General features: G+C 52.1%; 1 protein-coding gene and 2 non-coding genes across 10 annotated transcripts; all 3 read right to left on the bottom strand.

The window, feature by feature from the left end:
- Window positions 1–189: 189 nt before the first annotated feature.
- On the bottom strand, window positions 190–22,625 carry LOC102094474 (somatomedin-B and thrombospondin type-1 domain-containing protein). 8 transcript variants are annotated; one of them, XM_065031792.1, is made up of 7 exons: window positions 21,709–22,625; window positions 20,521–20,654; window positions 19,579–19,704; window positions 15,074–18,155; window positions 5,898–6,092; window positions 3,706–3,882; window positions 190–722 (listed from the first exon to the last, which is right to left on the bottom strand). In XM_065031792.1, the coding sequence occupies exons 4-7, from the start codon at window positions 15,226–15,228 to the stop codon at window positions 605–607; spliced, it is 645 nt and encodes a 214-aa protein (XP_064887864.1). In that variant the 5' UTR covers window positions 15,229–18,155; window positions 19,579–19,704; window positions 20,521–20,654; window positions 21,709–22,625; the 3' UTR covers window positions 190–604. The 8 variants fall into 8 exon arrangements, 5 of the variants coding, with proteins under 5 accessions (XP_064887864.1, XP_064887863.1, XP_064887865.1 ...); XM_065031791.1 differs by lacking the exon at window positions 21,709–22,625 and adding an exon at window positions 21,264–21,702; XM_065031793.1 differs by lacking the exon at window positions 21,709–22,625 and adding an exon at window positions 5,266–5,344 and having other exon boundaries at window positions 20,521–21,257.
- On the bottom strand, window positions 19,776–19,866 carry LOC135575608 (small nucleolar SNORD12/SNORD106). The gene has a single exon (XR_010466683.1). It is a non-coding gene; the product is annotated as a small nucleolar SNORD12/SNORD106 (small nucleolar RNA).
- LOC135575607 (small nucleolar SNORD12/SNORD106) lies at window positions 20,726–20,816 on the bottom strand. The gene has a single exon (XR_010466682.1). It is a non-coding gene; the product is annotated as a small nucleolar SNORD12/SNORD106 (small nucleolar RNA).
- Window positions 22,626–22,989: the final 364 nt, after the last annotated feature.

Here is a 22,989-nt window from a genome sequence, read left to right as displayed (position 1 = left end):
CTGAAGTCCAAGGGCCCATTTATGGCTGGTACCTCCCACTCTCACAGGTTTGAACAGACTCATCTCTAAGTTTCGCCATTATCTCAGCAGCACAAGATCGACCCTCTGTAAGACTGAGGATCAATAGGAAATGATGAGACCAGGGAAGGTGAAAACAAAAGGAAGGGATATATAAGCACAAGCAGGAAGTATCCACAAAGAAGTGCCATTGCCATGGAAAGAAGGCACTTAGTTTATTTTGCATTGTTGATTTTTCATTCAGACTTTACAAAAAATAGTAATTAAACCTGGGTTCATGTGGCCTTTTTTGTCCGATTTCTTATTTGGTGAATTCTCATTCCTCTCAAGAAAGGGGGGATTTGCAGAAGTGACCAGGTCAGAAGGGCGTTTCTGAGGGACGGACGGGCAGAAAGACATCGGCACGTCACAGCCGGTCTAATTTCTTTGGAAATCAAGGAATACACTGGGACAGAGAGGGCTCGGGATGCCCCAGCACAGACAGCATTGTCATTGTTCAGTCATTGTTCCGGCTGTGGTTCCTGCCGCTGCCACACGTCGGTGCCACACGAGCCACCGCGGCACCCGCCGGCTGGGACTGTCGGAGTCAGATGAACAAGAAGCTGTGAACGGAAGGACAGGAGCAAGTGTCCAGCTGGCGGATTCTCCTCCAGGTCCCCTGGCATTGAGGGTTCCCGACCGCCTGCCAGTGCAACAGCTGATCCCTGAAACAGTCGGAAGAGAGAGAAAGTCAATGTGCTGCAGGGCAGCCGCTTGTACAATGAGGGCTTAAATCACCCAGTAAATACCATTTAGTTTGCTAATATTGATTTTCACTCCACGAGCCCAATTCTGCCTTTCTACTGCTGTAAAGAAAAAGCAACCACAGTGACCCCCATAGGATTCTAATAGTGTGAAGTAAAGCCACAATCAGCCCTCACAGGAACATGGGACTGGAAGAAGCCAGAGCAGCACACACTGTAGGTGTTAAGTCCGAAAGGACTGACAGAAACACCCCCTCAAGGTGCCCGTCACTGCATGCGATGGCTCACACAGCACCCAGGCATACCGGACTCCTGTACTGAAACACCTGACAGTTGCAAAGTGAGCAAAACACCTCTTTCTCCACTTTTGTTCAGAACATCATGCTCCCCTGGGGGGGTGCTCATGGGTCTGTTAAGCAGAAGACCAAAAAAACCCCATGTTTGTCTCAGGCAGTCCATCCATTGACCAGAACTGAACAGAGAGATATCCCATTTGAACAAGCGAGCAGATCCACAAGCAATGCTGGCCTAACAGCCACAGGCACTGAAACTGTGCTACAGCACTGTGCCCCTTTCCAGACTTAACATGGAGCGGTTTAAGGGAATTCTCCACATCAGTGCATCCCAGCCCTGACCTTTGGAGAAGCACAAATACCAGCCTGGACCAGCTCTTGCCCTGTGTAGAGAGCTGCCCACAGAACAGCCCAACCGACCCTTAACTTCTGCTTGTTTTATAGTTCTGTGGAAACTGGAATCATTGCTCCAGCTCCACAAAGGTAGCCCTGCCCTCGCTTTAATGAGATGTCATGCTCCAGAGCAGGGTTTATGCTTCACACATGGTTGGAACAGGCTCACTGTATTTTTCTTTTGGCTTGAGGTCATTTCGAAATACCAGAATCTGCAAGGGAGGATCAGGATCTCAGGTAACGCAGGCTGTGCACAGAGCAGCCCCACTCCCTTCAGAACTCTGGGCTGCAGCCGTACCTTTGAAAGGCTTTGCTCCTTAAATACAAAAGATAAACTTGCTTGCTCTCATCCTGCTGGTGGGCAAGGCTGACTTTGCTATAAACCAAGTCCATCCATCCTCTCCCTCCCTCTGCCCCCTGAGCCTGCATAAAAGGGGTTAAAATGAACTCGCATCTTCTACAGAGTGGGAGACAGGTGGAAGGCACAGATTAACAAGCATCTCTCTTTAACTTGAAGCATTTATAAGCCAGACTCCACTTAGACACAAGAAGATAATTAGGAAAAACTCATCAAAATATACCAGCATTGCTGAGTTTATTTTAAACTCTGTCAGATGTTTTCCTTCCTGAGAGTCACTCTTGGAACAATATCTCGGGGAGCTAAACACTGGCACAAGCTGCTGAACTGACAGGGTGAGAAGCGCAGCGCAGGCTCGGCGTGGGCGGCACGGCAGCAGCTGCCGGTGCTGCGGGTGCTGCGGGTGCTGCGGGTGCTGCGGGTGCTGAGGATGCACAGCCAGCGCCCCAGGGACACGGGCCGGCAGGACCACAGGTCCATGGCATCACCACCGCGCCGAGGTCACCCACAAAGTGCCCACACCCCCCTGGCGGGGCAACCGGCAGAGCTACGCAAGCAAAAATTCAAAACTGAATTCACCATTGACCCCAAATCCATTACGGCTGCCCCTCTCCAGCCTTTGAGATGCCAACCCTGATGATCAGATCATCATTGCTAAGGGACATAGTCCCATTTTCTTTGTGCTCCCATTCCACACACAGCGCTGTTCACCAGATGGGGTGAATGAAAATGTCCCCCTTTCTGCAGCCAAATGAGGAAATGAATTCCTGAATATATTTTTATTTCACTTACTCTGATGTTACTGTCTGGCTCCAGGGTTTCAGTAAAATAACATTATTGTAAGCTTTTATAACCATTTACATGTGGAATGCAGGTAAAAGCTACTCCTGGCTACACCAGTTAAGATTTAGATATAGAAGGAAAAAAGGCTTTTGGAACCTTTGTGCACAAGAAGCTGAGGCAGGGAAGGACAAGGCTCTAACGTGACCTCCTCTTACTAAAAGCCTGAGACAAACCCTGACTCAAAATGCCATCATTTGTAGTTCTGGTAGTGCAACACATTGTGTGCTGGAGGCCTGATGGTCTTAGTTCAGAGTTGCTAATTCAGATGAACATGCTTATTTCAACATTTATAGAAAATATAAAAATACCCCTGCCCAGCATTGCCAGGCAATGATCTGGCAGTTTCATAGGATGCCTTCAACAAACTAACAACGGGGTTACAAGTATGCGGGCAAAAGCAATGCAGAAACTGCTCCTCAGAGACCACGTCAGAGCCCTGTGAGCCAGGACCCTGCTGCTGGCTCTGCTGCGGACGAGTTCTGCAGCTTCCAGCCATTCCCTTCATCTTCGCTGGACTCTGCCCAGCTCGTACAACCTGGCTGGTCCCCATCAGTCACCCCAAAGCTGCTTCAGCTTTCCAAGAAAAGGATGCTGAAAGTGCAAAGATCTAACAGCACTTCTATCCAGCCTCAGGTGCCAGCGCACGCCCCAAGTCCCTAAGCCAGATGTCACCCACCAGAAGGGTCACTTGTACAGACAAAATCCCCAGTGCTTAAAAATCAGAAACAGGTTTGGTTTTACTTGACACCTGTCAGGATGTCAACCTTAGAAGCATGGCTGGAGTGTCTTTACCACAAAAAACCTGTGCCACTTCAAAGCCAGTGAGATTTAGCGGACTGGGTGCGAGGACTCCCACGCTTCAGTCCTGGCTCTGCTGCTGGTTTAATACCCGAGCTTCACCAGATCATTTCATCTCTGCAAGAAACTCATGGCACGCAACAAAGACTAATGAATGTATGTACAGAGAGCTGTGTGTAGTGCGCTGTGAAACTGGCAGCAGCAGATCAAGGGAGAAGAATGAAAAACTCAACACAGAAACATAAGCAAAACCTCTTACTTTTTGCTTCCACTGCCGTCCCCGTGACAGTGCAGACGCGTGGAGTCCAAAGCCGGGTGCTGGCACTCCACGCAGGCGGTGTGGCCCTCCCGGAGGTACAGCATCCAGCGGGTGTGCGAGCGGTGGCTGCGCAGGCAGCCCGGCGCGATGGCCGCGAGCTGGAACTCCACACAGTACCTGCAACCAAAGAGCCGAGCAGGTCAGCTCGGCAAGCGGCCAGAGCCCGCGCGGGACCGCAACGGCCAGGCTGAACCGGGGCAACACGCGTCGCTGGTGGAGACAAGATCCACAAATCCCACACACGCGTTCAAGGTCGTAAAAACCAGAACATGCGGCATACCTGGGTTTTGACAAGGTTAAATGGGAAATAAAGCTACTCTGCTGGTGTTTTCAACTCACATATCAAATAAGAGCAGTTATTACTGGCATCTGTTTTTCAAATAGAGACACAGATTGGTCAAGCATTTTGACTAAAGCCGAAAAAACAACCAACAGACAGGTCTTCTGCTTCCTGGTCTGGTAATCCTTTTCTGAACCACACTTTCTCCAACACCTGCTCTCAGTTACTTAGGTTTTGCAGCTAAACTTGCAACAGGAGCCAAAATTCGGTCTGTAAAGGTTTTCCTGGTGACAACCTCCCTCCTAAATGGGGTTGTCACATGGTGGGAGAACCACCGGATTGACACAGCACTCCTGTCCTCCGCACTTCGGCTTTTAACCAAACCTGAGAGGAAAGCCCCAAAGAACTGGTCTTGTTTGGAGGGGAAAACCAAGGAAGTTCGGTAATCACCTACAAACACAGAGAACCGGGTTCTAGTCCAGACTGGTTGTGTATCAGTCATGGGGGTTTCCAAACACCTTCAAGCAGCTCACGGACCATGCAAGCAGTTTGCTTCCTTGTCTCATCGGAGGGCACTAGCAAGGATAGATACGTGTGCAACGGAGCTGTGCTCACGGTTTTGAATTTCGCAGGGAGAAGGCTCAACTAATGAGCCGTTCAGGGGAGGCTCAGAGTGAACAGACGCTCCTTCCTTCAGAAACTTGAGTGAGGGGATGGATGCAGCCATGCCCTATGGAAATACTTATACACACAACAGCACGTGGGGAAATAAATCAACAAGTGTATGGGTACCTAATGCTGCAAGAGCAGCTCTGGGCAATTCCGCACAGCATTACAGGAACAGCAGCTCTCAACAGAAACAGGGAAACCACCAGGGACTGCAGCAAGAGAATTTACACCATCTATGTAAAAAAGTGGAAACTGCACCAGAATCACATTGGGAAGAGCTGAAGGGAATGGTGGTTGGCTTTTTGGTCACACAGCCTTAAGGAGCAGCAATGCCACGAATGCAGAGCTGAATTTCAGTCTTGTACTGCCCTACCCCAAGGCAGAGCCGCAGTGTCCCACCGCAGCGCGGATCCGCTGCGCCGAGGGGAGAGCAGCACCCTGCCCAGTGAAGGGCCGCCCGTCTGCTGGGAGGTGTTGGCTCCGATCAGCGAACAGCCGGACCCAAACTGCAGCCAGACAGACACCAAAGGCAGACCAAGCCTCCAACTCACCCTGTTCTTTCATCGCCATCAGCTGCAGCTCTTTTTCTCCTTGCTTTTCCAAACCCTCCTGTCGTTATTAATGCTGGGACTGCGTATACCAAAGAGAAAGAGTACATAGTGTAAGTGGCAATACTGTACTCAGGCTGTTTACATCTGCAAAACCGTAAAGACAGGCCTTTAACGTCATACAGTTTTATCTGCAGCAGGAGATGAAAAACTTCTGACTTTGTATTTTCCTATTACTGGTGACCATCAGCCATTTCACTAAAACAGAATCTGTGAGCAGAGTGAGCCCACTTTCCAGGGACACCCAGAAGACAGAGAGAGAGGCAGTACCCACTTAATAAGGACTCCCAGCAGGTCTGAGCAAACCCAAATCAGGCTTTTCCCGCAGAAACCAGACGGAGGTCTCCTGTGCCCGTGCCCTGCTCCAGTGCACAGAAGCCATACCTCGCTTTTGATGGATATTGCTCCTTCATGACTTTTTGCAGATGATTCGTAAAAATATATATACATACATATATTAAAAAAAAGGGAAAATAAAAGTGTGCTCAACACCCACTTACAGCAGTTTTAAACAGGCATAAATCTACCAACTTGAGATTTACACTGGCATAAGTGAGACCACAACAGGCACTCACCCAGGGCCGGTGCGCACTCCGCCGCGGGCGCGCTGGGGTACCGCACGCAGCCGGCCCTCTGCTCCAGCGCCGGACAGGCCGCCCCGCCGTTCCTGGGCTCCCGCAGGACGCGCCTCCTGCGAACACGGTACGCTGTCCTGCAAGGCTCCGCGCAGCCGCTCCAGACGCTCCACTGCGACACCACGCAGGGCACAGCTGGAAGAGCAACAAAGGGCAGTGTGGAGGCTTACCGAAAAGACAAAAGTGAGGCGCCTTTTCCAGAAAAGACACCTTCTGACACAGTACAGTACAACCTTCCTTATTTCACACCTTCCCGCTGCGACCTCCCTTCAGCTGCACCGCTGCGACCTCCCTTCAGCTGCACCGCTGCAACTTCCCTTCAGCTGCACCGCTGCGACCTCCCTTCAGCTGCACCGCTGCAACCTCCCTTCAGCTGCACTGCTGCGACTTCCCTTCAGCTGCACCGCTGCGACCTCCCTTCAGCTGCACCGCTGCGACCTCCCTTCAGCTGCACCACCACGTCAGGGAATCCACAGACCCACCATACGTGTTGGAACCAATCCCAAAATGTTTTGTGGATGTGACTCGCTACTTTAAATCTAGAGAACCTGCACTAAGTAACGCTTCAAAAATCTTCTCACCACTGAGCATCCCTTCCTGCTCTCACACGGTTCCCACTGCGCTGGCTCCCACCAAAGCCCCTGCGAGTCCGCAAGAGGCAAACTACACACAGGTGGAGAAATCTGACTCATGACTCTGAGCTCAGACACCAGGAATTCCTCAGTGCTCTGAATTCAGCCCCCCTAGTAATCTACCGCTTGATTTAAACGTGCAAACGAGCTGTTCAAATCCACTAAGAGCCACTATGCTCAGTATCTTGCAGTAGCAGATACTCGCATTCTGATTTACAAAGGCATGCGAAAGCCTGAGTCCCACTGATGTGATTGGGGGTTAAGCTGCTAAACTTAAATGTGAATCCTGAGCAGCTCGAGCTTGATACCTCAATTTATTTTCCCATGCAATACAGATAACCCATAATTACTGCATTAATTTCCTTTGAAACTGCCCATCTTTAGAAACTTTAGGAAGAGCTTTCAAAAGCTATTGCTTTTCTTCTTCGTCTGAAGTCACCACAAACAGCATTTTAAACCTATTCAAAGATTAGGAAGTAAATCAATTACCTAAGTAATTGAGATATTTCATATTTGCAGCAGTGCACCACAAAAAAAAAGACTGTGCGTTGGGTTGCAGGCTACCCAACGTTATAATCCTTTTGTGCATCTCATTTATTTGGAATCTTCTGCTCTTTTCAGTTTCGTTTAGCATCAGATATTAATGCCTTTGCCTTAATATTTTGCTTTACGAGTCAGTTTGATAAATTACCTCTTTAGTAGCGGGAGAAAGAAAACTGCTGAAAAAAAAGGCCAAGTGACAAAGGCAATGCAAGTCAAAGTAGAAACGGGTCCCTTACATCCAGCACAAATGAATCACAAGCAATAACACAGAAATCTCTCATCCTGCAGAAAACCAGCTTTCTCAGCAGACCTCGGCAAGCAGGACGCGGTCAGTGCCCCGCGCTGGGACAGCTGCGGTGACAGCGGTACCGCTGCAAGGTGCCCGGCTCGGACGGGGAGCAGCGACTGCCCCTGCCACCCCTCACCCTGCCTAACAAGAGCCCGCAAACACGTCTCTTATTATTCTTCTGTACTATGAAGAACAGACACGAGGGTTTCCTGTCTATCCCAGTCGTCCCAGATGAGCAGGATTCTGGGGCAGTAGTACTGAGGAGCACCCAACAGCACAACCGTGGTCAGACACCAAAGGCGCTGCGGCACCCAGCACCAACACCTTGCCCTGACACCCCAACACTCAGACAGCCAGGCTGCACCCCCTGCAGACCGGGTGGGTGGTTTACGGGAGGCAGGTCTGTGGGATCCTGTGGATGGCACTTTGATGCCTGCTGCTCTCTGCTGTGCTCAGGAGTTGTTGGTCTCCAGCCTGTCCTCATTCACAGACACACGCTTGTTTAAATCACTTCGGAATGCATTTATTTCCCACCCATTTTCCAGCTCTCTCTTGAAAGAAAAAAGGCAATTAAATGACAGGAAGGTCTGCCCATCTGCCTAGAGCAAAACTCTGCTAAGGCGCAGCTATACAGGCTAAAAAAAAAAACAAAAAAAAAGCATTATTTCAGAGGATAAGGCTCCTTGAGGTTGCTGTTCGAGGGAAGGGAATTGCACCACTCACTAAAATGACTTATCTCCTTAACTCACCTCTGCGTTTTGGCAGAACGCATTTATGGACGGAGTGCGCTGTGCTCCCGGGAAGGCAGCGCTGCCTGGGCACCCCGCACTCGGCAGCACCAGCACCGCGGTGGAGGCTCCCGCCAGATCAAAAGCCGGAGCTGCAGTCACACGCTGCAGCTCTCGATGCCTTTTGTACAGATGTGCAGATTAACGTGAGCAACAGATTTGATCTCGTCCACAGTAATTCAATCCACAAGAGACAAAGGGATTGAGGGATTCTCAGTCAGGAAACATCCTATTTCACATTTCCGCCTTGTACAAACACGCAGCATCCTGACGCCACCTGTCCCGGGGCGGCCCAGGAGACCTCCGCACCAGCCGGGTGTGCAGCCAAAGGTGTGCAGCATCCCTCCTCCGGCCACCCGCAGCCCCGCCTGCACCCTCTCGCCTTTCGCGCAAAGCAGAGCCCGGCGGCGCCGTCAGGCAGCCAGACCGCCGGGCAGCCGGAGCCCCGAGGGCAGGCAGGTGCGGCTCGGCTCGGGAGGCAGCCGGGACAAGGCGGCCCCGGGAGCGGCCGCGGCCCCGCCAGCCACTCACCTGGGCAGGTCTCGGCGTAGTCGTGGCAGCAGTCGAGGGTGCGGGCACACGCCTGGTCGCAGTAGCAGGGCCCGCGGGAGCCGTCGGGCCGCCGGCCGTGGCTCAGACACGCCGGGTCGCGGCCCGGGCAGCACAGCCCGCGGGCGGCACAGCCGGCGGCAGCGCGGCGGGGCCCGGCGGGCAGCACCGGCAGCGCCAGCAGCGCCAGCACGGCGGCCCAGCCCGCCATGGCGCCCGTCCCGCTGCGCTCCCCGCAGCCCGGCCCGGCTGCACGGCGCCGGGAGCGGGCGATAAGGGGAAGGAGCCGGCCCGCCTCCCCGGGCCCCGCCGCTGAACGGGGAGGGCCGGGCGGAGCCGCAGCCGGCGGGGTGAGCCCCGGGGCGGCCGGCGGGACCCCGCTCCCGCCCCGCACAGCGCACTGACCGCAGGCTGTTCTTTACGCAAACACCCTGTTCTCCTGACCCTATCGTAACGGGGGGTTTGCCTTCACTTTCGCGGCACCTCACGAATCCCGTGCATCCGATAGCTGTATTTCTGCAGACTTTTAAAACTAAACTGCACTGACTGCTAGCACTTGCCAGCCAAATTAGCATAAAGATTATCATCAAAAACAAGTGGTAAAAGAGACCGGGGTTTTGCCAGATTTGACCCCAGCATACCTCAGGAACCATTAAAATCCTACAAGTACTTCATTCCCACTACAGCAGCTTGTGAGGAGCGCGATCCAGCTGGCTGTACTGCCTCTCGACAGAATTACTCTGAATTTTCTGACTTCCAAATGCTTAAAGTGATTAGAGCTGCTCCTGTGAATTATTGAGCTATTCAGTAGGAAGCTAAAGGCTTTACTGTAACTTTTTATCAAACAGACTCACTCTCAAATATTGATCACAACAGATGTTATACCTCGCTGAATACCAAATCAGGATTTATAAAACCCACACACCGATTTTTTGCGACCGATTATGCCATTGTACTAACAGTGGGTATGGGCAGAGCATTCCTGCTTCAGGGAGACTGCAGCAAAGATGCTTCTAGAAAACCAGAAGATGATGTGAGAGGACAGGCCGACACCATCGTGTGCGAGGCGGGAGGCGCGGGAGCAGAGCAGAGCAGAGCTGGCACCGCACCGGCTCCGGCACAGCACGGTAACACCTTCCAGAAAGAGAAGAAATAGGAACTTCAGCTTCTTTGTAGATCCCCAGATATCTGTAGCAAAAGACAGAGGTCTCGTTTTCTTGGCAGTGGTCAGATACTGTCACAAGTAACAAACCCTGCAGCAGACAAGAGGCAAAAAGGCCAGGGGAGGAAAGCAAAGAGCACTGGGAGGCCATGGGGTCTAGGAAGCAGAAATGTAACGATACCAGGTGTTAATTCCAGCCTCTGCCAATGAGTCACTCACTGTCACCACCACGGGAAAGTCACTTAATCAATGTGTGTCTCATTCTTGATCTAGAACAGGAAGAACATTCCAAAGGCGATTGCATTACTCAGCTCATTAGTCAAGCAAACCAGAGGCCCGTGCGACTCTTGCGCAACTGAGGGGCGGTAACGGAGGACGCTTCCCAGGTGTTTGTTTCCAGCACAGATGCTGCCGTGCTCCAAGTCCTCCTGCCAACCATCGTTGGGGTAGGAGGAACACATTCATTATGAGACTTATTCCGAGACACAGAAAACTGACTGAAAGTCAGTTTTAGAAAGCAATGCATCCACATAAAGACTGCAATTTTGACCGACCCTGTGCTGTTAGGAAAGCTGGACTTTGGTCCAGACGTCTCAGTAGGGTTTATATTCAAGCCACCCCCACCTAAAGCTCTTGGGAGCAAACTCTGTTGCTCATCTCCCATGGCCAGTCTGAAAGCAGTTGTTCTCCCATGTTCTAGTTTGACATAATCCTAAGGGATTTTTTAGGGCTTGTGGGGTTTTTTTTCCCCTGAAAGGCTCCAAAGATGATATTGTTAAAGCAGCCAAGAAAAACATGGACCAAGCCATGCTGGACCACATCAGCCCAGAAACAGATTTCTTGCAAGACAACTGCCAAGTCTAGAAGTGGGACTTCTGGCCCTATACGGAATATTTGAGACAAGCAGGTGTGCTTTACAGAAAGGAAATGTGGCTGGTCCATCTTACAAGGAGAGGCTGAGCAGCAGAACAGTTTGCAGGGCTGTCCTCGGCAGGGGAGATCGTGTATTCCACCCTATGGGAACACCAAAAGGCGGCTCACCAGGGCAGGCGGAAACGCGGCTTTATCTGCTGGTTCAAACCCAGCCGCTTCCCTGGCTGGCCACGCTGCGTTCTTGCTCCCTCGCTCATTTTCCTTTGCTTAATTAAGCAGCACTGTGCTGGAGCTGCCACTGACCCAGTTCCCAGAGGCCCTCCTGACCCCTCCATTAACTCGAGGGGTGGGAGGATGTCACAGATGGAAAGTCCCTTCAAGGGACAAAGGGAAGCTTACTCTCACTTTCACTCTGGATAGTTAATCAGTGTCCCTGCTCGGAGCACAGGCTGATCCACCCATCTGTGCCATGGGGAACGCTGTCCAACACCAGCCTACCCCTTGAATTTTATTTTGCCATAACTTCACACACACACAGAAGCAGCCTGTATAGGATTTACCGGGCTTTTAAAAAGGATTTACCCTATTCCAAAGTGTTTGCCCTTTGCCTCTAGCCATCTATGACCTGCTAATTCATCTATCATTGCAAATGCGTTAGGACAGCACAATTTTCTTTGTTCTGACTTTATAGAGCCCCTTGCACTTTGTGTCCCCTGTGCAGGACCCGGATTCCTGTGCTTTCTGCAATAAGGAAACTCACAGAGCCATCGGTGTGCAGGACAAAAATAAAGAACATTTCTGGCAGGAGTGTCTGATTTTACATTCCATGGTCACAACCAGGTCTGTAAAAGCACAGGAGGAAAGCAGCCAACCAAGTGATCTGATTTCTTGGAGCTGATCTCTAGGGATGCACAGAGGCCGCAGGAGCCCGGCTGCCAGCTCCTTCAGACCCTTCGAGGCTGTCACAAAGGATGCTCGCCTTGTTCATTGTATTTCAGCAAGAAGCACCATGAGTTCACACAAGCTTTCCAGAACGCGACACAAACAGCAATGGTAACAATGCTTGGCCAAGAGAAGGCAAAGATCAGTATTTCCCTTACAATTCTGCTGCTGGGAACAGGTACCAACTTGAAAATGAATTTCGGCAGCAGTCTGTCCTGTGTTCTCCTGCCTTTCCTGTCTCGTGCCCAGAGCGTGCAAGGACACACTCCTCCAGGCTTTGCTGGTGAGCAGTTTAGCACACGTGGTCCTGCCCAGGCTGTGTCCCGCTGGGCACGGAGGAGCCCAGGAGGAGTTCCAGTTGCACACAGCAACTTCTTTCTCAGCTTTTAAATATCAGCAGGGAAGCAGAGAAACCCTCAGAAACGTTTTCTTCAAAGAAAAGCTGGGACAAATGATCGAGCTTCCTACAGCGAACTGTTCCAACAGCAAAACTCCAGACCCAGGACATCCAGCAAGAGGCAGAGACTTCTTGGGACGGCTGATAACCAGGGACTTTGCTCTAAGCACAGGCAGCACTTGTACAAATCAAAACCGGATCCCAGCTCTCATCACTCCTCCAGCCTTTGGAAGTTGAGCTCCCACTTGCCATTATGTAAAAACCTTCCAACCCTTTTTTTCCTATCCCATCGTATGTCTGGGGATATCCACCTTCATTAAATGATGCTTCAGCACGCTCTGAAACAGGCTGTTTCATTTTTAACAGTGTTTATAGTCAGACACAGGCCATAGATTCCCTCTTGCTCCTCTGGGGCTGCTGCTCTGGCAGCATTTGCTCTCAGGCCCTGCCTGCCCGAACCGGAGACAACGCATTGGAGAGGACAGGAGCACCGCTGTGAACCCAAACCGCCCCGCGCCACTCTCAGCTAACCCTCCCTCCCACGGTGCTTGTGCCTGAGCGACGAGGCAGAACGGGCGAGCTGGCCTGACGGCAAGGCCAAAGCCGCTGCTGTGGTTTTATGCTCACGGCACCTCTGACTCTGTAATTTGCTGATTGTTTTCCTGTCCCAGATCCTTCCCGCTGTGCGGCAGATAGGAAAAAAGCCTCCCACTCAGGAAAAGCAGCGAACAAATCCTTAGAAACACCTGGCTGTCTCTAAGGATTTACCCTGCCTGGCTATTCTATTGAAGCCATCCACCTGAGGTTTTATTGTTTGTTTCATTCGAGTGTGTTTCACTCATTCACTTCATTAACTCCCTTCCCCATGCCCTGGCAGCAGGAAATCTGAAGCGTCTCAGCCCTCCGTCCCCTCCCAGGCCCCGAGGATGCTGCTGTCCCCGTTCTGCCAGCCCGGCTCTCAACAAATGAGCTCAGCGCACACAGCTCCTTCCTATGACAGGTCACAGACGTCCTTTCCTTTCTTACCCCTTCTCAGAGCTGACCTGACCACACCAGAGAGCAGGGACTGGGATTTGAGCCCAAACTGCTGCTGCTAAGCAGCTAAATGCTTATTCATCCACTAGAAAAGCTGCACTGGATCAAAACAAAGACCTATGTCCCCCAGTATCCATCTTCAACAGTGGCTAACAGCAGCATGCCCAGGAGAGAATATAAGATAGGTTGAATGTATAGTATTTCCCCAGAATGTTCTCACACTTCGGTAGTTTCACCTCCAGGATCTCCTAATAGTGGTGCCTATGCATCCGTCCATGTCTTACACAGATTCTCTCCAATCTCGTTTTAAGCCCATGTAAACTTGCAGCAGCCGGAGTCTCATAGCAGCACACTGTGCTACACACTGTACAAAGTTGTTTTGAACATACTATCAGCTAATTTAATTTGAATCCCTAGTTCTTGTATTGGGAGAGACATGGAACAATCAATTCTCATTTACTGTCTCAAGGCCACTGAGGATTGTATAGATCTCCATTGAGTTGTCCCTTGACTCATGTCTCCTGCAGGCTGAAGAGCCGCCCTGGCTGGCGGCTGGACGCAGGGACAGGTGCCACCGCCCCAGACTGTCTCATCTCAGCAGCTCCTCTGTTGATTTCTCTGCCACAGTTGCGTTGCTAACACCCAGTTCCTCACTCACCTCACAGGTCCTGCCTCTCTCGAGTCCTTCTTCAGGTTAGCTGGCCCTTGACAACAGGCAAAATCGCTGCTGGGAATGTGCCAAGAAACTTGGGCTGGACCAAGACACCGGGCACCATCCCACCACTGCAACAGGTCTGGCAACAAGGACAGAAGAGTCTATAGCTGCAGAACATCTGTTCAAAAACACTGGATGCTGTAGGAGAACCTGCTGAAAAAGAGTCTGCCCCTTACTGCCTGAGCTCCCTGAAATCTGGAGCTTCCCAGAGTAATCACAACATGAAGTTTTGCTTCATTGCGGTCCATGATGACATCTGGCCTGTCAACAAAGCTGATGTGTTAGATAACCTCATCTACCACTGAGCGGAGATGGAGGCAGAGGAAACAACGCAAAGAGTAGAGGCAGCAATGAGTAAATGGACTGTTGCCATTTCACATACTAGTGCAGCCACAAACAGAAGGGTATAAAAGGAATATAATAATCACCACGCAGTCAAAAAGATGCCTCTGACTTTGGGAATATAAACGTTAAACCTCTCACTGTGTATGAAAACATGTCTATTAAAAGCAACATCAGACAGCAAAATAAAATATGCTATTTTCCCCTCAAACGTTCACCAAGAAACAGAGCTGTTTGAGAAAAGTAAACATCTGCTTAAACATGCCAGCCTAGTGAGTGACTCCAGATTTCAGCTTTACAAAGTCACAGGAATACACACAGCATTGGCTGCTCCTGCTGTGACTAATGGAACTGACAATTCTGCCTTCGTCCTCCTTGCCCTGCGCAGCAGAACACGAGCTCTGGACACGCTGTGATTGTCCTTTGCCGCCCCTGAGTGCTAACAGGGAGCTCCCTGTGCAGAGGAGCAGCTGTAAGCCTTTGTGCAGAACACCCCCCTGCCTTCACACCCCCATTCCACACACCAGCAGGACACAGGGACCGACCAGTGCCTGCAGCAGTCAGGCGAGCACCGGGCCAGGGAACGCCAAGCACAGCTCTGAGGAGGAGCTACAAAGTGCTTTACATTTACCATTAATCCTGACCGCCACCCCCATCTTTTATCAGAAAGCTATATTAAGAGATTTTTCACAAGTGGGATCTTACCTCATGGTTGGTAAAGACAACAGTTTGATGGGTTCTCATTAACTGGGAGGCTTACTTCATTACTTGGCTGTAACACGGTTGTACTAGCAAGTCCGTTGCAGCTCACATTTTTGAATAGCTTATGGTTACGCACAGGAATATTACCTGAGTTTGTAACATACCGCGTTGCTGAGAGCCCATAGCTGGCCACAAGCAAGTTCAGCCTGATCTCCATTATCAAAGGTGTTTTGAGAAGCAGCAGAAGGTAGAATATCCCATGTTAACAGGAGAAAAAAAGAAGTTATGGTACTGAAGAACATGATCCCCGGCCGGTGTTTAACAGCTGGGCCTACTGCATATCCTCATTTTCCTGAAACTCTGCCCAGACGCTCTTGTTGAGGCGGCCATGCTCACGTTTTTGAGCTGGTGTGTGGGAACTTGGAGGAGGTGTGGACGAGTACCAGGGGACGCTCCCTAGACACAAACTAGTTCCAGAAATAACAGAGGCAGATGTAAAATGAAGCCATCCCTACGGCGCCCAGCTGTCTGTGAGAAACTCCAGCGGATGAAAGCTGTGAAGAAAAAGCGCACCAGTACAGAAGACCTCCTCTACATCTACCCCTCTAAATAACAGCCCCTGACTAGTTCAGATTTACTTGCATATTACTGTTAGGGTTCATCTCCATCATACTTCTTGTTCTTATAGATAATCTAATGACCACTGGTCTAGAGGTTGGTTTATTTATTAGACCACACTGCAATGAGGACAAAGTGAAAGCATCCTGGCTGTACGCACACCAAACCACCCGAACAAATGGATCTGGTGCAGAAACCCCATCCGGCCCTTACGAAGCTTTGGGCAATGTATGCACACAGCACCCTCTGCAGCTGCCAGGCCAGAGATCTCCAGGCTCAGTTCAGTGCAGTTCAGTTCCTCCATCTAACGAGCAGAGACCGGAGACCACCCAAGGGCTGCCTGCTGCAGATCAGTTATTTTCAGTTGTTTGTGCACTAACAGCAGTGCTTGAATCCTGACCTGAACAACTTTTCCTGGAGGTAATAAAACACTAAGACCATGTTCCAGCTATGTCTGTCCTCAACAGCTCCCACTATCAGCTCAGATACCAGATCCCCTCCCATAATCACTGAAACCGTTATTTATGCTTTCAAGTAGCAGAAATAACCTCTGAACTTGCAGCTGCTGTAAATAACTTCAAATTCATTAGAGTATTAATTAGGCTGTTGCTATTAGGCAGCAAAAATAACAAAGCAATACTTCAAATGCCGCAGGAAACAATTGCTTAACTATTTCCTCAGGCTGTTATCCATGCCTCCCTTCTGCCCCTCAGCTACTTCAGGCTGAACTGTCACTTGTTCAGCCAGCTCACCGCAGCCCCACACGTGCCCCCAGCTGCTCTCAGGCACTGGCCTCTCAGCTGGTGTTTGGCACATATAACCCATCAGAAGCTTTCACAGGCCCAGAACCAGCAACACAGGAGCCTTTAACAGCTGCCAGGTGGCCCTGCTCCTTTAGGAAGGTAACGAGGCTGCAGGGGGACTGGTTTTGAAGCCCATCCCTAATGCGCATACCTGCTGTGTGACTTCCCAATAGCAGCACGTGGGGAACAGCTACTTCATTCATTAAGCCCAGGGTTTGAGTTAGAACCTGCTGCGACACTTGCAGATTAATACATATCGTACTTCTTCACATCAGCTTGATCTTAAGGGGCTATTTACTTCATTTGCATTGCCAGCAGGGTGTACAAGTGCTACCAGACCGGACCCGCATCCGACATCTGCCACAGCCTGTTTGTCTGCGCATCACGCAGACACGGCTCCTGACTGCCAGGGTGATGGCCACGGCAGATGGAGAATGCCTTCTCCCTCCCTGCAGGACACCCACCGCCCCAGCCCCTCCAGCGTGCGCAGACATCACACACCACAGGCACTCTGGCAGATGAATTTTTTTACTGCTACTGAGTCAATTGCAATCCATCTTAGGGCTCTTCACTGCCTCTCTGCTATTAGGAAATTAGGTATTGGAAAAGCCTCTAGCTTCCTCTCGCTCAGTGGCTCCATACTTCAGCATGTATTTACCATTTGTATTCATTCTCCTGCACTGCAAACCTGGAAGTTTGCTACACAGCATCCAGGGGAAGGATGGAGGATCTGAATGAACATCTGTCACTAAGTCTCTCTAGCCAGAAGCAGAGTCATTCCTGCTATCTGAACACACTGCACGAGGGAAACGTCCAAATCCTCAGGCTGGCATCAGCTTCCCTCCCTTCCTAGACCGCTGTCACTGCTCTGCAAGACCTACATATGGAAGAACGTGCAAAGCCAGTGACTTTCCTGAGAACACGCTGATGTACACCTTTACCAGGCCAGCTAAAATCCCCGCTGAATCGTGTTCTACACCAGCTGCTCCCCATGCAGGATCCAAGGGAGAAGCTGAGGGAGAACTCGTGTCCAGAGTACACCTCTCCCTCCGGTCCAGAAGACAGACCTGTTGTTGACACTCAGCACCCAGCTGTTACCTGCAGAGAACTGTGTCCTGGTGACACCTGCTGCAGCACAGCAGTAGCCACACGTCTCAAAGTATTTCAGATCAGGGCATGTGAAGCTGTATGGCTGTGGGATCACACCCATTTCCCCCAGCTTGAGGCAGCAGGCAGCCCCATGTAAACAATCACTACACAGAAACACCGTTGCCATCCAACTCCCAAAGACCAGCACAAGATCCAGAAATTGGCTGTTAAGCACACGTAAAGAGAATTTCAGTCACCAGCTGAATTCATCCAGTATTCAAGATTTTATTAAAGTACAGAACCTCCTTCCCCTTATACATAAGGTCATCCTCCCATACTGAACAACTGGTCTCTAATGAGAGGCTGCCTTACTTTTAAGGCTGTGAGAAGATAACATTAGCTGCCAGGCAGTGGACACAGCCCTTACAGATGACAGCATTCAATTACATTAAACATGCAGCAAGTTCCAGAATCCATTACAATCCTCATACCATGGGAAAGTAAAATATAACACCCTCTCCATCTCTAAGTTGGCAGGACACCAGTTCATCACTCCTGCTAGCTGAGACCAGAGCTGTTGCAGGGTGATGTAAATGCTGTAGCTTGCACAAGGGATCACAGGTAGCAGCATGGAGAGGGACGTCATTAGCAGAAGACAGCTTTCTGCTAGTGCACTGAAATCACAGCAGGTCCCAGGACAACTTCTGACAAATCTCAACCTGTCAAGAAAACAGCCAACATTTTGTCAGTCCACCCTACTGCAAATAGCAAATACACAGCTTTCAAATCATCCCCCAAAAGACCTTTCAAACAGCAAGGGTTGCTCTGCAAACAGCAAAAGCTTCTTCACTGCCAGGCACTCCAAATCGGACGTGCCCTTACAACTGCATGTGGGAGCTTCTAGAGCAGTACCTGAGAAAAACCTGGGCGTGCTGACTGAGCAGTGAGTGCCAGGGCAACACACCCGTCAGCTCCACCATCTGACAGGGACAACTCGTATTCCTTTTGAAGGCAGGAGTGCCATACAGAAAGGTCACACTGATGCTCTTCATCAATACAGGCTACCGAGGAGACTTCAGCCTCCTTGGCGATACGAGAGCTGCACAACAGGCACCCGAACAGCAACACACGGCTGTAACTGAAGAGCGCCAGTGACAATAGCTGTTTATCCAATGAAGTTTTGTTAAACACATTTTCTAGAGCTCTAGTGAAAAATCAAACAGCCAAGTTCTCAGAAGATGGCACATTGTTAATCTTTTGTAGAAAAACAAAGAAAAAGAACACCAATCCCTCTCTTGCAAACAGACACACTGCCGGAAGCTTTGATCGGCACTTCTCCAAGGCACTGAGACACTCCCATTCAGAGGGGTAACGGGTGGGGGAACCCACAACACAAAACCGAAACAAACCCACCACAAGACAAATAAAACCAAGAACAAAAGCTCCCTGACTGTGTGAGCAGCACCCCATTTTGATGCTGAGACAAAAAAGCTATGTTTATTACATGGAAACCCATCAGAGCGCTCTGCCATTTACTTGAGATCTTTTGAAAGCAAAAATTCCTTCACTTTTGATCCTCAAGTCTTTCACTCATGTCAGACAGTGTTATACAGTGTTAGTCTATGTGCAAACACCCTCAAAGCGGCAGCAGCAATGTGGTTTCCCTGCCACTGCGGTGCAAGGACAGGTACTCTCAGTATACAGCCACATAAGGAACTGGAGTATTGCGCATCTGTGGAATCAGTCTGGCTAAAACACAAGTTTGCATTGGCATTGCCAGTCTGCTGGGGAAAAACGTCTGAAACCATCAGGACAGATGCTCTTCAGCTGAACACTAAAAGGCAATCAATTGCATTTGAAAAGTCTCCATGTCCGTAACAACTGACAAGGTGTTTCCCTGCAGGAAAGATGGTAAATGCAAGCTGAAGTACTTCAACAGGTGTTGATATGCAGGTCCAACACCTGAAAGGGTCCCTGATTCAATGCTCAAACCTATTCACCTGTCACATCTCCCAGGACAGTCACCTTTTAAAGCACTGCAGAAGCAACTGCCTTGCAGAAAGGAGTTTGATTCTTCCCTCCTACTCCCCTCTTATTTTTTGTTTAATTTAACCCAGTGAACATAGCTGGATCAAGACTTACCATTCCTCCTTGCCAGAGGGGCAAATATTGTGGAGCAAACCAGGAAACTGCCCTCATCACACAACCGGTCAGAGCCATCCCGTCACGTCTCCCAAGGCCAAACACCTCCTCTGCCTTCGCAGAACCCTACAAGTAAAACCGAAGGGAACAGTCAGCACCAGGCCCTGCCAGGGTGCAGGACACAGCAGCACTTGCCCGCTGGTGCATCAGACATGATCTGGCTTGAACAGCAAGAAATCAACACTGTCGCTCTGATGGGGAAAAAACTCAGTCATCACTTACACCAGCGCGTCCCAGTTCCGAGGCCGCGCACCCGCGCCACGCTCCCACCGCCCCGCAGATCCCAGGGACCAAGGGAAGCGACAGCAGAGGAAGCAGCAAAGCCACGCACACGCAGCCACCGCTGAACGCTCTAGGATCTCAATCCCCTACACTTCCTCAAGTCGGCCAGCAAGGGGCAGGGCAGACAAGACTGAACCAAATCTTCCAAAGGAACACGCTGCAGCCAGCATGGCTCCCATCCCTCCCTGGAGCAGCTGCTCTGAGCAACTATCACCCACGTGTCTCCATGCAGGGTGTCCCTAAACGAGCAGGACAGAGCTGTAAAGCACCATCCTGCTCCAGCTCAGCCCGCACTGGCACAGCTTGCAGACTCCTTACCCTGCTGGTTCCTGTTCACTTGCCACACCAGCCACCTGGGACATGCTGGAACAGGAGCAACAAGAGGCACAAAGGGCCTTGTTGCAACGCTTCTGCATGACGAAAGCCTCCATGTTTTTACCTTCACAATATCGAGGCTAATGCTCAAATCTCCAGTCGAGTCAAGTCTCCAACAACAAATACTCTTGGAAGCAATGCCATCACAGAAAAGTGTTTTGTGTCTCCCCACTTTTTTTGAAATTTAATTTAAACCAGTGATGAACAGTTATTTTAAGGACTTACCATTCTTACTTGCTAGAGGTTCAGGCATGGTGGAGTAAACCATTAACCACCCTTATCACATAAGTTGTCTGTCAGCTACAGCCATCCCACCAGGTCTCCCAGAGGCCAAACATTTCGTCTGCTTTTGCAGCACCCTATGAGAAAAACCGAAGGGAACAGTCAGCACCAGGCCCTGCCAGGGTGCAGGACACAGCAGCACTTGCCCGCTGGTGCATCAGACATGATCTGGCTTGAACAGCAAGAAATCAACACTGTCGCTCTGATGGGGAAAAAACTCAGTCATCACTTACACCAGCGCGTCCCAGTTCCGAGGCCGCGCACGCGCGGAGCCGTGCCACGCTCCCACCGCCCCGGGCCCACGGGCTCCGAGGGAGGGCAGGCCCTCCCCACAACGGGCCGCCCGGCCGGCACAGCCAGCGGCACAGGGGGCAGGGGAAACGCCTATGAACGGGGCACAGCGAAGCCAGACAGAATAATACGAGGAGACGGAAGTTGTTTTGTTTGATTGATTTTGTTTTTCCAGGGCTACCAAGGCTTCCACCTCCTCAGCGTTAAGGCAGGAGGTACCACACGCCCCCTCAGGTACCGGCTGCACAGCACCCAGGCTAGCGGTCAGACCTACAGCCCCCAGGGACACCAACCCGACAAGGCACTGCAGCAGCAATTCAACAAACCTTTCGAAAAAGAAAAAATGCACATGTATTTCTAAAGCAGCGACAAGCTCGGTTACTTTAAGCACGTACCGTTCCCGCCGGGTCGGGCCGGGCCGGCGCCCGCATGGCGGCGCTGACAGACCTGCCGAACGCGAGCGAGAGCGAGCGCCGGGCCGCGCTGCCGGACACCATCCGGCTTCAGCTGCGGCAGCCAGCAGCGTCGCTCTGACGGGGAAAAAACTGTCATCGCGTCCACCAGCGAGCCCCGGGCGCCCCACGGCCGCGCTCCCGCCTCCCCCCAGCCGGGCCCGGGAGCTCGTGTGAGACCTGCCCGGGAAGGGCGGCCGCTCACCGGGAGAACAGCGCAGGAGCCCGGAGAAGCGCGGCCGGGGACGCGGCCCCGAGGCCGAGCAGGGGAGCCCGTGCTGGCAGCGGCCGCTCAGGCGGGGAGGTTCACCAGGAACGGGCAGAGAGGTAAAGCCCAGCCCCCCACGCTCCCAGCCACCTTCCGCACCAGCCGAACTCCCGCACCTACCTCGCCACGCCGGAGCAAGAGGCCGAGGTGTCTCCCGCGTGGCCCTTTATAGCGGCCGCGGTCCCGCCCCGTGCCGCCCACGCCGCGGCGGAGGGCGGGCCCGGGCGCAGGCGCCATGGCGGGCGGTGCCGCTCGGGGGTCGCGTTGCGCCCCGCTTTGTCCTTCCGTTCCCCGCAGCCGGGCCCTCGCTCCCGGGGGTCGCTGGGCCGGGTGTTCCGCTCCAGCGGGCCCGGCGCCGGGGCAGGCGCGGCGGGCGTGAGGCGCGGCCGGGCCGCCATTTCGCGGCGGAGGGCAGGCCGGGCGCTCGGCTCGCCGGCCCGCTCACCTCATGGCGGCCGGGCCGGGCCGCGCGTTCCTGCGAGGAGCAGGGGAGCCGGGCCGCCCGCGCTCGAGATGGGCCCCGCGGCTGCAGCCCACGCATCCACAGATAGCGGAGAGCTGCTGCATGGCATCCTTCAGCACACACTGAAGTGTTTCCAGCGCGGAGTGCGTGCAGCTGCTCATTCTCGGGAGTCAGCCAAGCACGGCGTTTCATCCCTCCCCAGAGGTCGCTGCAGCAGGAGGTGCCACCGTGTGGTTCGGGATGTTGCGCACCCCCTGGGGACGGCAGCGGCTTCGGTCGCTGCAGCAGGACCGGCTACAGAGAGGGGGTTGAAATGGAGTCAGAGTGTCAGAGGTCAGGGGGCGGGGGAAGGCGCGAAGCCATGAGCTAGTTGTGCGTCGGCAGGGCGGTCCCGTGGGCTGAAGACAGGAGCTGAGCCGCCCCAGGTTCTGCAGCAGGCAGCTGGTCTAGAGTAGCTCCAAGTTACGATCGCTCCACATTTTGGGATTGCTTGTTCGTGCAGTCCGCGCCGGTTGTGCCGCGGCATGGGGCAGAGCCGCTCGCTGGGCCGCCCGGGGCTGCCGCACAGCACCGCTGCCTCGGCATCGAGCGTCTGCGCGGCACGCAGGGGTTCGGAGACGAGGGAGCCCGGCGGAGCCCAGCGCACGCTGGGAACGCCCCGTGGGACCCGCGGCAGCGCCGGTTCAGCGACGGTGCGTGGAACGCCATGAGAACACGGAAAGGCACGTAGTCAGTTTGTTGATTAGTTTGCAAACATACAGCCAACGCTCTGCAAATCTAGAGAGCACATGAGATATTCTAGGCACTCTGAAATGCCTGAGCCTGTCTTGCTTTATTCACCTCCTTGTATAGCACTATCTACAGACATACACACTGCGAGTACATATATAGGCCTTTTAGCACGTTTGTTGTAACACTGCATAATTCAGCTACCATTA

The sequence above is a fragment of the Columba livia genome, chromosome 16 (assembly GCF_036013475.1).
Source record: "Columba livia isolate bColLiv1 breed racing homer chromosome 16, bColLiv1.pat.W.v2, whole genome shotgun sequence".
NCBI classification, from domain to species: domain Eukaryota; kingdom Metazoa; phylum Chordata; class Aves; order Columbiformes; family Columbidae; genus Columba; species Columba livia.
This window is presented reverse-complemented; position numbering and strand designations above follow the sequence as displayed.